This window comes from Anser anser (genome assembly GCF_964211835.1).
Source record: "Anser anser genome assembly, chromosome: 6".
NCBI classification, from domain to species: Eukaryota; Metazoa; Chordata; class Aves; order Anseriformes; family Anatidae; genus Anser; species Anser anser.
In genome coordinates, this window is record NC_139726.1 from 16,630,708 (window position 1) to 16,646,955 (window position 16,248).

Below are 16,248 nucleotides of genomic sequence, written 5' to 3' on the forward strand. Positions count from 1 at the left end.
TAATGTTACTGCTCACACTGCAATTACAGTCCGCTCGATATGAAAACGTAAGCTTTGCTTGACTTAGTAAAGATAAGCAGCGTGGCTCTTTAGAGATTTCAATTTGGTCTGAGCTTTCACCAATGAGAAAGGATACATTGAATAAGATACAGCATTTATCACTGGACAACATTAGCATATTTTAGCTCTTCAAGCTATTGCCAGGTGATTACGCCAAGATTCAGCATTATTGGATATGCTGGTGAATGCAAGGCTATTCAAATCAATTGTACACTGGGATTTGCAATGGGAAAATCCCCCGAATATCAATGAGAGATGGGCACCCAAATTGCTCAGGATTTGGGAGAAGTTCAAGAGTTCAACAATGCCAAAGGAAATCTGAAAGCCCCATTATATAACACCACACCGAGTCCTTTGAACAAGTTACCTTCTCTGCTATCATGAAGTCGTAGCGGAGGGACTGACGGGTGCAAATGGCTCCCAGCAAGAAAACAAAGACCATGTACAGAAACCACCTGCAAGCAACAAAAACAAACTATTTTCACCAACCAGACATGACCATTGAGAACTGTGCCCACTAGCAGAGCCAGAAGAAGGCCAAGAACCTGTAAACTGGGTCTTCAGTCACCCTGTCCTGTCTGCTCCTGCACAGCAGCCTTGAGGCTCGGTGTAACACCCACACATACCACTTGCCCACTGCAGCGCAGTGGGGAGAGCCACAGAGTGATGGCACGGTACCCTGAGGTGAGGACACCTGCACTCTTGATGTGCACACTGGGAATAACCCCATCCTGCCCGTATGCAGGTCCCCTCATCTGGCAGCAGTGTTGAACGTGTCAAATTTACTACCTCAGCCATGATCCTCCTCGGTATCTCTGGCTTTTCCAGCACTCGGTCAGAGGGATAAGCTAGGCTGTCTGCAAAGTCCGGACAGCAGAGATGTGAATCCCCTGACTCAAAAGAAAATGAGCACCAGTTTCAGCAAGAATCCCACTAAATTCAGAAGGTCCCTCTTTTCTGTCTGAACCTGGGTATGCAAATATATGCAATATTTCCAGAAGTACTTTAGTTGGCTATGAAAGCAGGCAGGAACTTACCAGTTATTTTAAACACACAACATTCTACTACTTCTGGAAAACAGCATTTCCCAGGGGGACTGCTCTGCCCAGGGACGCAGGGCACCTGTGCTCCCCTGGCCTTGCAGGCAGGCAGGTCATTTTATCTCCCTTGGTACTGTTTTCTCCAATAATAACAACTGCATTTTCCTCTTTTGCAACAAGAGCGCTTTGAGACCAGCCGCGAGAAGTGACAAAACCACGTGCTCCAAGCCTTGCAGCACTTTGCATGCTGCTTGGGAACAGCCGGGCTGCGGCAGCACAACTGCTCTAGCACCAACACACATCCCGTCCGGCTGAGGAAGGCTGAAGAATGAGGAAGGACTGACTGTATCCACATTAACGAATCTCCTCTCCAACCCACCCGGAGTAGGTGGTGGTAATGGATGAGGATTTGAATGAGAGCCAGACTTTAATTTTCCAGATGGCTGAGTAATAAAAGGTTGATGGGAGTACAAAATGGGTTGGTCACATCCAGGGCAGGCTCTAGACAGTAAATTCTCCCCAATCTATTACTTACGAGGTGCCAATAGCAGCCAGAGACCCTAGGGGGATGTTGGTAGCAGGCTTCTGGAGATCTCCACTCATATTGAACCCAGCCATCACACCTATGTTTTGTAGACATAAATACAATTTAGAGTTAATCTAAGTTATAGCATACATGACATATATTATAATATGCAATATAGTTTAATCAGTCACTTAATCGATTACTTCAGAACAGTAACTATATCATTTCATTGCACTGCCATGGATAGGGTTACTGGCTCCCATCAACTGCTTGGTAAGTAACTGCTCTTGTCTTTAACAGAAAGGAGCTACTGCTAACATGCCTACAAAGAACCCTTTGTCCAGTTTGAACAATGCTGGGGGAGAATGGGGGGTGAAAAAGCAGAAATCCAAACAAAACCCATCTTATCTTAATGCAACCATAGCAGAAAGCAGTGCCATCTGAGTGTTGAAAAGAAAAACGCCACCGTTCATCACTGCAAGACATTCAGCAGGTTGTCCTACCCTGCCCAGACCCTGCCGGTTAGAGCAGATCTATTACAGGTGCCCACATTCACAAGGGACAGCCGCGATTGCAGAGCAGCTTGTACTTGTTAATGGCTATCGCAGGCGCATTTAGAGGGCAGAATGAGAGGCTCCGCACGTAGGTGGCACCTTCCATCCAAGGGCTGCACGTCGCAGGCATCGCTCACGGCTCCGGGAGGCTGGCATTATCTCTGCTTTGCAGATAGGAAAATCGAAGCTCTGAGCGGGTAAGTGATCGTCCCAGCGTCACAGAAAAAACACCGCAGAACTAAGAATAAAGTACTGAAGTGTTATTTTAGGCCAGAGTACAGGGTACTGTATGACAAGGGACAGACCTCAGCCTAACAAATTAGCATCCAACAACAAAGGAAAAGGAAACAGGATGGAGCAAAGGATTAAAATCTTTGCATTCAGACTGGGAACCCGAGCTACAAAAGGGTTAAGACAGTTTACCCACATTTGAAGAGGGAGTCACAACAGACTTGGCAAGAAAGCACACCTTTTCTCATCAAATTATCCCACAAATTTTGTTAGAATATTTCAGATACCTGCTATAAATAAATCGAATCTGCGATTTGGATTCCTGATGAGAATTTGGACAATCTGAAGGCAGGCCAAGAGCCTCCCTGACATATTAATTCCTGCCCACCTCTGTCCCATCCCTTGGATGTCGGACAAACATCACTACGCCGCGTGGGCCAGGTGCTAGTCCACAGCACCCACGGGACCCTGCTGGGAGCTCAGGTGAGACCAGTAACAAAGAGCAACGAGGATGAGGATGCCAACAGCATGGCACTCGCAGGCAGAAAGCAGGGAGCACGTAGGGCTGCCACTCAGCTGCCAATGCCAGCAGCCATTCACTGTTTCATAGGGCACAGGAGTGACCAAGTCAGCCTCTGAGGCTGCAAATGCAAGTGGCTGCAGCTCCAGACAAGGACAACTGGTCAATTTAACAATTGCATGTTAAAGCTCAAACACTGACTGCTGCTTGGGAGGATTTTCTCAGCAAAGGGTGGACAGGAGCTGTGGAACAAATCCCGCATCACAGGGGACAAACCCAGCTCAGCCGATGGGCGTCTTCTCCAAAGACCTTGCACGGCCACAGATCGACGGCCACTAGGGAGCAAACGTTTGGTTGCTAATCAGGGATCAGAGGCTCAACTGCCTGCTCCATCCCGGGCTTTCCTGTGCATTTTCACAGCCCCATGTCCCCATCTGTTAAATGGGAATCATAACACTTCCTCTGCTTGCTGTGCTGCTGTGAGGACAGCACGCTAATGAGCACAAGGCACTCACATGTTGCCAAACACATCAAGCTAAGGATCCAGAGCTTTATTTCTTTTCTTTTGTTTTTTTTTTTTCTCTTCCCCTTGATCATCCCAGGCCCACCCAGCAGCCATTCCTTTCTGTCATCCTCTCCCCCCCCGGGGCCAGAGCCCCAGCAGCCGCTGTCAGTCCCTGCGGGCCCCTGGCACTTCTCCACTCCCAGAGGAGCTGTCTTCCAGATTTAGACCAGATTTGAATCCTTGGGACCATATTGAAGACTTTAAAAATCAAAACGAGTTGTTAATTTTCTCCTGGAAGACTACTCCATGGACATAGATCTGAGTAGTGCTGCTAAAAGCCCATCAGCTGGTGAGCTTTTCCCCGGATAAAGCTTCCAAGTGCTGTTCAAGCACTGCTCCTTTTTCAAGGGTTATACAATAAGCTTAGCTGGAGGTGAGACAAGTTAGGAAGGCAGAAGTCCATGGAAACAGTCAAAAACATCAGACTAAATGGAGCATCTATAAAGCGCTCTTCGGTGACATGCTACTTTGCATTTCAAGGGCAAAGCGGAGAACGCAGAATGCCCTGAATTTTTCTTCCAAAGGGAGCAAGCTGTGGTCAGAAGGACAGCTGTTTATCTAATGTACCTCTTGGCCAAGTTTCCCAAACATCTGGCACCACTTCTCTATCTTCCAGCTTGAGCTTGACTCACCTCTTCCTCATCCAAGCTCTTAGCTCAGCAAAGCACTGGGGAAACACCAAAATGGCGTTTTCTGGACCGAATATGAAAAAAGTTGAAGCCATGTGAGTCACCCGTACAGTGATGACTGCACAGCCCCGCTCACCTCGCTGCCTCCCTCCCACAGACCCACACATACCGAGGAGAAGCCAGAAGATGACCTCCAGAACCCACATAAGTGGGATCTTGAGATCGATGACTGATCCCTGCCCCGCAGCGACATGGGGTCAGACCCAGAGCAGTGCACACCACCACCAGCTTTCCTCACAACCTCCAAGGTCTCCAGGGTGTCACAGCTTCCACTGCCAAAGGCCGAGGCCACCGCAGAAAGAACTGACGTGGGTATTCCCAGCCACTCAGCCCAAAGCTGTCTCCTCCGTGCTGCGATTATGGGGAATCTGCTAGTGAAGAAGCACGCACCGTGCCAAAGCCACCTTTCCACCACCACCACCCAAAAAGTAACTTTCCAGACAGGGTGTCAGCTGCCAAAGAGCAGTGCTGAGAAGATCATTGTGAGCAGCAGACTAATCACCCCCCTCTTCAATGAAAGGACAAAAGGAACCGAGCAAATTTCACCAGCACTAGCTTCGGTCACCCCCCTGCCAAACAGCAAACCAGTCTGCCTTGAAAGTAGCCAAAAACAGGGTTTCCAGAGACTTCAGCTACTCAAGAGAAGAAAAAAAAACTACTAACTCAATGAACCGAAGAAGTTGGGACATTTCATTCTCCAGACACAGACCTACCCCCCAAGGAAACGGCCAATCCTGTCTGAACTCAAGCAATCCTATCTGCGGATTGTCCACGGAGAAAATTACCCACCTCTCTGTTCCAACGAGATAGCAGGCTGGATTTTCCACACTGGCTATTATCTCGGAGAGCAGCAGATAATGACAAAGCTTCTGGACAAGGAAGCATGAAAACACGGTCAGCTCAGCCAGGAAATTATGGCCGAGACAGTCTGTACATTGCTGCTATTCCCAGCGTAATCCTGTCCTGGGAATCATCCAGACGGTGGATACGTGCACGAGGGGACCACCTACGTTGTAGGTTAGACACAGTCGTCAGCTCCACCAGCTCTGGCACACAGCTCCATCAGCTATGGCTTACAACCTGCAGATACAACTGCTTGCAAACACCCATGGCATTTTTCAGCAAATTCACTATAAAGTGTAAAAGTGTTGTGGGTTTTTTTTCCTTCACCAAGAGATGAAGAATGGAAAATCTGAGATAGGGATTGCAGCTAATTTTTTTTAAAGGGCCAAATTCTCCACTGATGTAAGCTGGCACCCCTCCATAGGCTCCAGTGGAGTTGCGCCAGTTTACATCATCTGATAACTTAGCCCAAAACTTCTAAATCTATTTGCTGTCATTTTGCAAGTGCCAAGTATGGTGTTTTTTTCAGAACTGGTGTCAGTACAACTACATTTTCCACTAACGCCACTTCAAACATCATCTTACTTTCTCGCATCACATGAGAACACACTCCTTTCATTAAACAGTACACCTTGGGGGTTTAGTAGAAAAAGAAAACCATTCGCTGCACCACAGAAATGTTTAACTTCATTTTGTTGCTGCACTGAGAGCTGCGTGGCTGTTGAGCAATCGCATGCGTGATGTGGGCAGGCAGCTCCTGAGCCTCCTTCCCCACAAAAACCCCTGCTTAGACAGGTAGCTGAGCCGCCTTTCACAACACGGCAGCAAAACATGCACGTTAAGGTAATTACAAATACTCAAAAGACATCTGGTTAACGCACAGCATCTCTATATGGTATATTCACATCTTCCATAGCAAGTGTGATAGTCTCCGATTTAAGCCAGCAAATCTGAGTCGTCTTCTTCAATACTTTCTTAAGCTATTTTGCGTGGAAATAGACAACTATAAAACACTTTCCAGCGCGTCCCAGAGATCAAACTTAAACCAGCTTAATTCAGATAACGATTTCCAGGGGAGAATAAAGAGCTTATCCTGAGGACATCAAAATAGTTTCACTTCAAAGAGGAACATTTCATTACAGAAAGGCCCAAACATCTTGTTTCACAATTTCCTACATTAAAAAAAAAAAAAAAAAACCAACCAAAACAGCATCTTAGATTGCAAACTAGCATATGCTAGAAATTAAAAAGAGCAAACAAAACATTTAATAATTAAAGGTAAACATAACATTGAAAAATCACTTTGACCCAAAGCAAACATTCAAAGGAAACCCCCAAACCGAACAGCACATCGTTCTGCTGAAACTCTCCCTGAATTTTGGTTGCACCTAGCTTAGTGCATAGGACTTTGATGCTGCCACATCCCCATCACCAAGGGAGTCACAACAGAAGTGGGAACCACTTTGGGATGGTGCTGGGAATGGCACAGGAGCACAAACCAGAGGTGTAGCCAGACAGCAACGCTCACACATCCCTGCCACTCCTTTTCTTTCTGCCCTGCAGAAGAGGCCTGGAGATTGCATTGCATCTATCTAGTCTGCTCTTAACACCACTGCCCAAACCCTCCCTGACATGTCACCTGGAGCCTCGCAGACAGCCTGTCCTGCTGGTGGGCTGAGGCCGACTCCAGGCAGGGAGCATCCTCTCGCCCACGACGCAGTGGGAAGCAGCTCTGCTGCAGCACGTGGGACACTGAGAAAGATGGTGTCCCCTCTGCAGCCCCAGCACTGAGCCCCCAGCATAGGTAAGCATGCAATAGAAGGCATTGCACCAGCTCTCGGAGATGGGAGCTTTATTCCCAGTACCTCTGAAGTTGCACTGGGCTCCCAGCTGTGATCTGGAGCGGAGAAGTCACGACTCCCATCTCCTGCCTTTTTAATCTTTCTTAATCAGGTCGCAAGTTCTCCCATGTAGAGCACCTAACACAGCGCTGTGTTTTCTTTCACGAGGCTCCTAAACACTGCAGTGCTATGAGCAGCAACAACAGGAACAATGGTGGTGTTATATGGCACCACTGCTCCAAAGAACAATTTAAATCCTCTAAATAACCAAGCAATTAAAAAGAACACAAGAAAAAGCTCTGCAGCAACCAAAGTAATTACACATCAGCCCAAACTGTATTTTGGGAGAATATTTAACATTATTACTGGTGTTACTACCACTAACTAACAAATTAACAGGCTGTCAGGGCTTTAAATAAATTATATCTATTAGCTTTGGCCGCCTTCCTAGCAGCCAAGCATTAGCAGTGATGGAGAACCATTTAATATGGTTAACCATCACAATTTTCTGCTTTGTCATAACTATTCCTTCTTCTGTAATCAGGGAACTGGAAAAAAAACATTTTCCTGCATCAGTGGTAGGGCTCACGAGGAAGGTCTCTTTCTGTGGCTGGGGGACTTGTGTGGGCCAGACAAAACGATAAGGAAGAGGGCAGCAGCCAACTTCTCCACAGTGCCAACAGTTCAGGCAGGCTCTTTTCTCCAGGAGGAAGCCTACCCGGGGGCAACAGCCAGCCAGGTAAATCGAGAGAGAGGATTTCAAAGGAAAATTTGAGATCCTGCTCTAGGTGTATCTGACTTTGTCTGGTAGAAGATTGTTCCTCCAGCTGATCCGTTTCACAAAACCTTTTAGTTTGTCTCTCTGTACTGCAGCAATTCTGCCAACAACTTTCAGCTAGTTGCTTAGAGCTAATCCTCTGCAAATTCATCCTATAATCCAAGGATTCATCTCTATGGAAACTGCTTATAATCAGTACTTTTTATAGCTTAAAAACCAGCATTAACAAAAGGTATTGTAACTCCAACTGATAGCTATTTCATTTCCACTACAGAGTGCCAGCTGTGGAGAGGGGACATCGATCTTCCTCTTAATTTAGGGGAAGGAATAACACAAAAGCATCCAATTAAACTTAACTAACCTGAGCTCTGCTGAGCAGGCAGTGCAGATAGTCAGCATCCTGAGTGACAGCACCAATCCAGCTCGGCCACCGCGAGGCTGGAGGGAAAGCCCTCCTGTCCCCTTCCCACCTGTCCAGCACAATCTAATCACAAGGCTTATCGAGCACAATAAATCATGATCGGCACTACTAAAAAGGCTTGGTATCCTGTGGCCTGGAAGCATTGGTCGAGATCAATGCCTAATCCTTGGCAACGAGGGAATGATACCATCAGATCGACCCACAGACTTGAGGAACAGTTTCTGGCCACAGAGAGAAAGCAGAGCACATTCAAGCAAACCAGACAGAACTGTGCAAAATTTGAGGCTTTGCAGGAAAGGCCGTACATTTTGAATCGGCTGCATGAGTCTGCTCTGGCTGAGTGCTCACCAAAAGGGGCTGCAGAAACCCCCCTTGCTCCTGCTCATCTGGAGATGCGCCTGTGGAGGAAAAGGGGAGGATAAAACTCACAGTACCTGTGGCAGCTGGGAAGAACACTCCAAAAACAGTGAAGAAGGACTCCCCCTGGCTGTAGTCCGGCAGTGTGTTGTTGAACAAAAGCTCTTCGGAGTAGCCAACGAAGCCGTGCTCTGTGGACACAGGGAGGGAGAGAGGAAAGCCTCAGATGTGACAGAGATGTGGCAGAGCCACCAGGCCTGCCCCTGCGTGGTTACACTACCTGCTTTCAGTGGTAGTTTGAAATGGCAAATGTCTTTTTTTTTTTTTTTTTTTTTTACTGGGGGGAAGAGGTAAATGTGGTTAAATGGGTGCAAGTGCCACGGAAGGCCGTAGCTGATGGCGAGCACAGCGGTTGGTACTGCTCGATGTGGGCACTGCTGCCCCATATCGAGCCCTGCCTGCGAGCAAGCAGGACACCTGCCTGTGAAATGTCTCCATGGAGGAAAACTTGCTGTGGAGATCAGCTAACACCTATTCTCATTTGCCCGTGCCGCTTTAATCCTTTGCTTCCAAATAGATGTTTAGCACGGCACACAGGGATGCCGCCTAACACAGAGCAAACACCAGGCCGGCCTGCCTTGGGCTGTGCCCCCCACCAAGCTTCCGCCAAGTTTTTCCAAGGTCATACACGCACACGGGTTTTACTTTCTAAACAGAAACTTTGTCAGGAGATGGGAGGGCGGGGGAAGCAACACAAAGGACAGCAACATCATGCCACCGCTTCACGTGTATTTACCGGTGTACCCGGCTCCCTCGCTTTGACGAGTCAAGTGCTTCCACAAGCCTGAATTTGCCAGGAACACTTGAGCCCAACGCAGTATTTAATGGGTGAGGTTTTAGATGTTTATAAGTAGAAAAGATAACTCACAAGAGGAGATTAAAGAATTAAAGATACATCTATGAAATAATTTCATTTTCAGCTGGTAATGCTGCTTTGCAATGGAGTATCCTCATTTGTGGAAATTTCTCCTCCCCGTCAGAGCTCCAAATGCTAGTGCTAGCTGTGGGGGGAGGTGAGCAGAGCTGGTTTCTTTTTTCTTCCAGCCACTCCAATCTATTTCCACAAGACATGTGACTGCATTAACTTGCATTTTCTCATTAGCAGGCAGGATGTTGTTTATGGCAGCACAGGGTGACAGCCAGAAATTAAAAAAAGACTCCATCAAAGCTGTCCCATGCCTCAAAGACAACATTAACGATGTTTGGACAATAGATTAAACCGGAAAATTAAATAAGAGTTCTGAACACACTACATATCCATTTAAAGCCTCAGAATATAACTAACCACAGAGCTTTGAAGTTGCCACAGAAAAATCCTATAGATAATCAAAAGTTTCCTACTACATCTGCATTCATTGTGTTACCCAAACATGGATGGAAACACACTGATAGAAAAGGTCTCCTGCTGCTAGGCTTTTTAAAAGCACCAGCAATCTTCACAAGAACAAGCCACAGACGAGATTTAAAAGGAATACGCTCAGTGCAACACCCTGACCTCTGGGCCTCGTGGAAGTCTGCATAAAGCGCAGCTTCTGTAGAAATAAAGCGGGAGTTTGTGCACGTTGTACGTTCCTGCAAGACCAGACCCAAACTCCCTTTTTCAGATGATGTTCCTACAGACTTCACTGCAATCTGCGCCCACAGCTGCAGAACTTCCATCAAGCTGCTTGAGGAAAATGTTGGTCTATGATCAAACAATTCTTCGTGTGACCCCCACAGCAACGTGAACGTTTCGTTATTAGAATAAAAGGGGTGGGGAAAATATTCATCTCACCCTGAGGAATCAGGGATATAGGCAGACCTCCAACTCATGCTTCAAGAGCTGCACTGGCTGTCGCTATGTCCCTCTTCATAAAAATTTGCCCAACAGTCTTAAAAATCCCCTGTGAATTGGAATCTGGACTCTAACCAAAGAGTCTAACCAAAATCACCCTGTTTGAAGTTCATGCTCTGTTTCTTGCCTCACCCACAAGTTACCTGCATTTTCTTTGTAGTGTTCTTTCACCTAATTGGAACAGTCCCCATCCCACACTGGCACGGTCGATTGTTGCTGCCAGGCTACAAAGCCTTGTTTGTCTTGACCAAACCACAAATGTTTCTTTTCACACCACTCCCCCAGTTTGTGCAAGGTCACCTGGAAGTCTGATCCTATCAGCCCGGCTGCTGGCAAACCCTTCCCAGTTTGCAGTCATCTGCCTATTTAATCAGTATATTCTCTTTTCCCTCATCCAAGCAGTTAAGGAAAATACCAAACACCACCAAACCAAAGCCTTGCAGAACCTCACCACACACAACCTCCTCCTTTGCAAGTGGACCATCTCTGACTGGGGTCTTCCAAGTGGTTCTTGGGTCTATATAATTCAATATATATTTTATTCCTCCAAATGTAAATCTTGGATGGCAGAGACTGACTGTATATATGCACAAAGCCCCAAACAATGGCAGATGTTACTCGACCATGACAGCAAGAGATTTATTGCAGAAGTCACAGGATACACACACTGCTCTGTCCCACTTCTATTTCCTTTTCTCGCAGCTTTGGCGGGATGGAGGAAGCCCAGCAGTTCAAAATTTCCCCTTTATACTGAATCAGGAGCTTTCTCATCTCATTAAAGAAAAGTTCATCCAAATGTTACATCTCACGACGACCTCATTTCTCAGTCAATTATCCTCCTGTAAAACAGTCTCCCTATGTCCCTTTTGATCAGTTTTATGCCCCGGCTGGCAATGACCATCAATTTGAGCCAACCGTCGATACACACAACCTCGGAGCTGAGAACACCACGGGGCGAATAGCTCCTGGCTGCTGCTGTGAGCCATGGGTGACCTTTCGGCTGTCCTATCAATGGTCCTAATTGTAGCTGACGGGGCAATTGGGCCGAAAATCATCCAAAACAAAACAGGAATCAGCAACTGAGACCAATCGGTTAAATCAACAGAGCACTCACTCGGGTGTTCATGGAGTCAATTATCCACATCCCATTTAAAGTGCACTTCAAAAGGCCGCGCTTCGGAAGGAGGAGGGAAGGAAATGCGATAGGGTCTATATTTGGCTCTCTGATCTCGAACAAGCCACGATCATTTTTTAATTCTTGCAAGGGGATCTTTTCCCTCCACCTAGCTGCTGGGTATGTGAGATCCGAGCCAGATTCCTCCCTCCTCCCGCATCACTCGGGACAAAATTTGTGTCTGACAACTTTTGCTCTCAATTCATTTATGCGACCCCACAGACTCTAAATCCTGCCCTTAATGAGCCTGATCCCTGCTGGTTTGCGGAGGGATGGAGCTGAAGTGCTATGAACAATCTTCCCAGTGTCATGCTAGAAGGAAAAGAATCTGGTTCCTCCTCTGTGCTGTGTCAGCCTTATGGAAAAAGAGTAGTAAAGAGTAGTAACAATTTATTTTCATCATTAGATACTCAATAAGAAGCAGGCAAATAATGGATTTCTCAAGTGGCTGAGCTGAAGTAAATAAACAAAGGGGAAAAAAATTGACTTAAACAACATCTGAATTATTTCTGTGACCTTTGACAAATTAAGACACTAAAAAGCTTTGTTTGGGTTCAAGTCAAATTACTTTGCTCAATCCCAAAACATTTATTTTCATTCTGGAATTCTAATTTTTCTTTGACTTTTACCTTCTTCTTTCTTTTTTTTCTAAAAAAAAAAAAGATAATATTTCAGGTCTATTTTAAATGAAAAATGTCCCTGCAAGGTAAAGAAAAAAAAAAAAGTAGTCAGATTTTGAATCTAGATGAAACATTTCAGCATTTCCAAGGCGCAATGCTTCATTGCAAGGTCAGTGTGAAATGTTTCATCATTTTCTGATTTCTTTTTTCATATCTTTAGACAAAAACCTTCACAGACACAACCCTTTCCAGCCAACTCAATCCAAATCTAAGCACATTCTTTGGATCTCCTTACAATATACTGTAAGTATATTTGCTGTGTTACCCGTTTCTGGCACGCTTTGTTTGTAGTAAAGACCTCACCTACAGTTCTTCCCGTTGCCCTTATTAAAATGAGATGGTAAACCAGAAAGAAAAAAAAAAGGAAACAAGAAAAAAAACACACCCAGGACATTCCAGATGGAAGACTTTCCAGGATGAGTGTTCTCCACCCCCCAAGCTCCATGAAGCCATCAGGGAGACAGATGCGGAGACAGATGCATCCTCCCTCCACCCCAGCTGGGTTTTGGGCTTTTCTTGCTGCATTTTCCCTCCCCACTGCCTCTCTCCCCACGGATGAAAGTATCTGAGCAGGTTTCCATCCCTCGGGACACACCTTTGCGGGCTGCCCCTCCGCAAAGCCCCAGGTTTCAGAGCAGGATGTCAAGAGGCTGGAGAAGGAGCTGGGCGCGAGGATGCTGTCGGTGCAGGGGTGACAATGCTGGGTCAGCCCGTTACGCAAACGCACGCAGAACTGCCTCGACATCAAGCCTCAGGCAACCTGCAGCTCATTACGGATTAGTCAAGTCCTGGCCAAATTCAATAAGCCTGTTCACAAGCTTAAGGTTAAGTAAACCTTGACACGTAAGCAGGCCTGAGCATGGAGCAAAATAATGCAAAATGGAAAACTACCTTAAGAAACAGCTCCCAGAAGACAGTCACATACCGCGCTCTGCTTGTGATTAGGGGTTTAATTATGCAGGTGGATGCTGAAGGCTTGAAGTGCTGGGGTATTTTTTCTTTTCCTAAATAAGTAGGCCCACACATTCCCACCTGAAAAGCCACAGAGAGGCACTTGCTGAGATGTGCTCACCAGGGAACAGCTAGAAGTGTTTGTCTTGCAGCACATTGCCCAGCTCTGACCCAGCATTTCCAGGATCCTGTATGGTATAAGATGTGGAGAGCCAACAAGTCACTATAGATGCTTGCCATAATTATCCCTTCTCTCTCTGTGTCCCTCTTCTCCTTCCACCTTTAAACCCTTCTGGCACAAGCTCCGAAGTCTAGCCATTCCCCTGGGTCACCACCATGGTGGCCCCAGCCCAAGCATCCTCCCGGAGCGAGGTCCTGGTTTGGGAAGATACCCGGGCACATCAGCATGGAGGAGGCAGGGGCTGACCCCACGGCCCAGTCCTGCAGCTGAACACAGACCTTCACCGTCAGCCGAAGCTTCACGCCTCCTTGCACCAAGTTTGTATGGTTTTCCTCCAAACTCTTAACAGAGGGCAAGGCACAAGCCCAGGATTTACGGGCCGTGAACTCCCCCTTGGGCAAGTCAAGCCCTGTTGGGCTGGTAGCTCTCAGAAGTTGTGCTCAATCAGACGACCGTTGGGTGGCCTAAACCAAATTAATTTCTATACACATCTATATGTCAAAGTGCTCTACAGCAGAGGACTGAAATTCTCTCCCTTGTAGCACTAATTCTTCCCTGCCTGTGGAAGAAGTTTGTCCCTGCATGGTCTGGTGGTCACCAAACCACACTCACTACCCGCTGCCAATCACACGAGAACAGCAGCGTCATTCACCAAGGGCAGCTCAGGCGTGTCCTTTAACACTTGGGCATCGAACCACCACCACCAGGATTTTCAGCACCTCCGAGTACAGTTGCAAGACACACAGGATCGGCCATACACCTAGAGACAGTGGATGTGAAGAGATGGATGCAAACCCATAAACGTCACCCACGTCCTGTGCTATGAGTACATGAAAATGTAATTTGCCTGAGGCAACAAGCAGCTCAGGATCCTCAGTGGCACCAGCTCTGAATGTTTTTGCCATATCATCGACAAGGCATGAAGAGGGCACAGGGGTGATGAGTAATGCTTTAATTACCTTTCCCAACAGAATAAAAAAAACAATAAAAATCAAAGCGGCGCAGCACCAAGCCCCACCTCTCCGCATCCCTCTGTGCACACATTTGGCTTCCTGTGTTTGGGCTTTTTTAACAACTGCATTAACAATCAGATCTCAGACTCTCTTCCCAAGCCTTTGCAGCCGCTGAGCTCCATTACCAGCTCCCGAGGTCCACCGCATGCCAACACCACGCAACATGCCAAGCAAGCAGAAACCACACCATCTTTTTTCCCCAGTAAGTCCAAGGCCACCATCTGTACCCCCAGGCACTGCCCTGCCGCTGCCAACCTGGCACAGGACAGATGGAGGCAAAGAGGTACGAGGGAAATGCAGAAAGGTTGGAAAGGAAAACAGCGCGAGGGAAGCAGCGCTGCAGGTGGACAGAGGACAGAAACAGGAGTTTTTCCGTGCTAACAGTGCGCTGCAACAACTTGCTGTGGGCTGAAACTCACGTTGGTGAGATGCAGGAACAGATTTTCACCAGATCAGCCCCAGCCCTCTAGGAGATGGGGAGCTGGTGAGTCAGGAAAGCAGAGTGCTGTAAGAGGCAGAACTGTGCTGGCAGGTTCAGAGAACAAACAGAACTTCTCTGAACTCACACTGCGATACAAAAATGCTGTAACATTTTTTCAGGACATCTCCTGCTTCACTTTCGGATATACAAGTTTCGGCTGAAAGACCAGAAGAAACAGAAGAAGAGAAGAGCTGCAGGGGGGTGAGCTGGAGGTAGACGGGGAAGAGATTGGCGGCCCTACCTCCTGACTGGTACCAGTGGACTGATGTACCCACGGGGCCAAATGCACCAAATTTGGGTAGCCCTTTTTGGCAGCTCCCATGGGTCCCACCTGGCCCGGTGGGATGATGACAGTCACATCTGTCTGTCCCAGAGCACACCAGAGCCCCCAGTCTTTTAGCCCCAACTCTGCCTCTCCCCATACTTGGGGGATTTGGGCAGGCAGCTTTGGATGCTTGCAGGTCAATGATCACACAGCGATAAAAGCACAGCTATTAAGGCCTTAACACCGTAATTTCTTCTCTAAGTTCCAGTTTGACACATCTGTCATCAGAAGAGTTTCCTTCGCCCAGATGCGCCTGCGAAACTGGGTTCACAGAACAAAAATCCCAGCTCGAAGCAAATCACACAGCCCCAGGGACAGTGAGAGTGGAAAAAGTGGGGTCCGACCACACTTTGGGATGGCAAGAGCTGAAAATTAAGCTGGATGCCATAGCTGGCACCTCCCCAGGCCAAGGCAAGAGGCATCCCCAGAGCACGAGCAGCTCAGCAACGCGAGCAGCGGGGCCGGTAGCAGGTTTGCTGCTCCTGGTGCACAAATCAGCTCCTTTTATTCCCAGCTTCTTGGAAAGCCAGCTTCTTAAATTAGGACAAGGAACAAAAATGCATTTCAAGTGCGTCAGAGTTGCAAGGAACAAGAAGCAGAAAGGTTTTACTTAAAAAAAAAAACTGGCAAGAAGTAGATAGGGAGAAGGATCAGAGTATTTTTAAAGGAAGGAGGAAAGGAGTTCCCTTGTCCAAGACCTTCTCTGCACCCATAATAAGCCCGACAAACCCAAAATGAGAGATTATATAAAGTCTGTAATTGAAGGAGTGAAAGCCACAGTTAAAACAATCTGAAAAGACCAAGCCCTGAGAAATGCAATCCGAATCCCTTATCTTTTGATGGAAAAGAATGTGCTCCCTTAGATTAATGACGTGTTTACCCAAAAGGAAATCACCGCCCTTCTGAAGCAGCGAGTGTTTGTTCCTCCCAAGTCCCTGTTTTCTGATCCAGCACTGATCTCCCAAACCTCCTGTTTAAAGCCAGCACACAATGCGGCTTCCTGCGGCGGCGGGCCCCGAGCGATCCCAGCCTTAACCCTCTCCCCAAAACAGCCCTCGGCTGCACCTGTTGGGGAAGATCACAGGATATTTGGGTCCCGCTCCAGCCACCGTGCATCCAGCACA

The 16,248-nt window shown here is 47.2% G+C and overlaps 1 protein-coding gene across 8 annotated transcripts in view; it reads right to left on the reverse strand.

The window, feature by feature from the left end:
- SLC12A8 (solute carrier family 12 member 8) overlaps window positions 1–16,248 on the reverse strand; it is a 53,125-nt gene that overhangs the window by 16,169 nt on the left and 20,708 nt on the right. For all 8 annotated transcript variants that reach the window (XM_083840655.1, XM_083840649.1, XM_083840654.1 and 5 more), the window contains 3 exons: window positions 8,503–8,616; window positions 1,636–1,723; window positions 428–515 (listed from right to left, as the gene is read on the reverse strand). In XM_083840655.1, coding sequence (XP_083696781.1) covers window positions 428–515; window positions 1,636–1,723; window positions 8,503–8,616 — 290 coding nt within the window. The remainder of the gene's footprint in view (window positions 1–427; window positions 516–1,635; window positions 1,724–8,502; window positions 8,617–16,248) is intronic.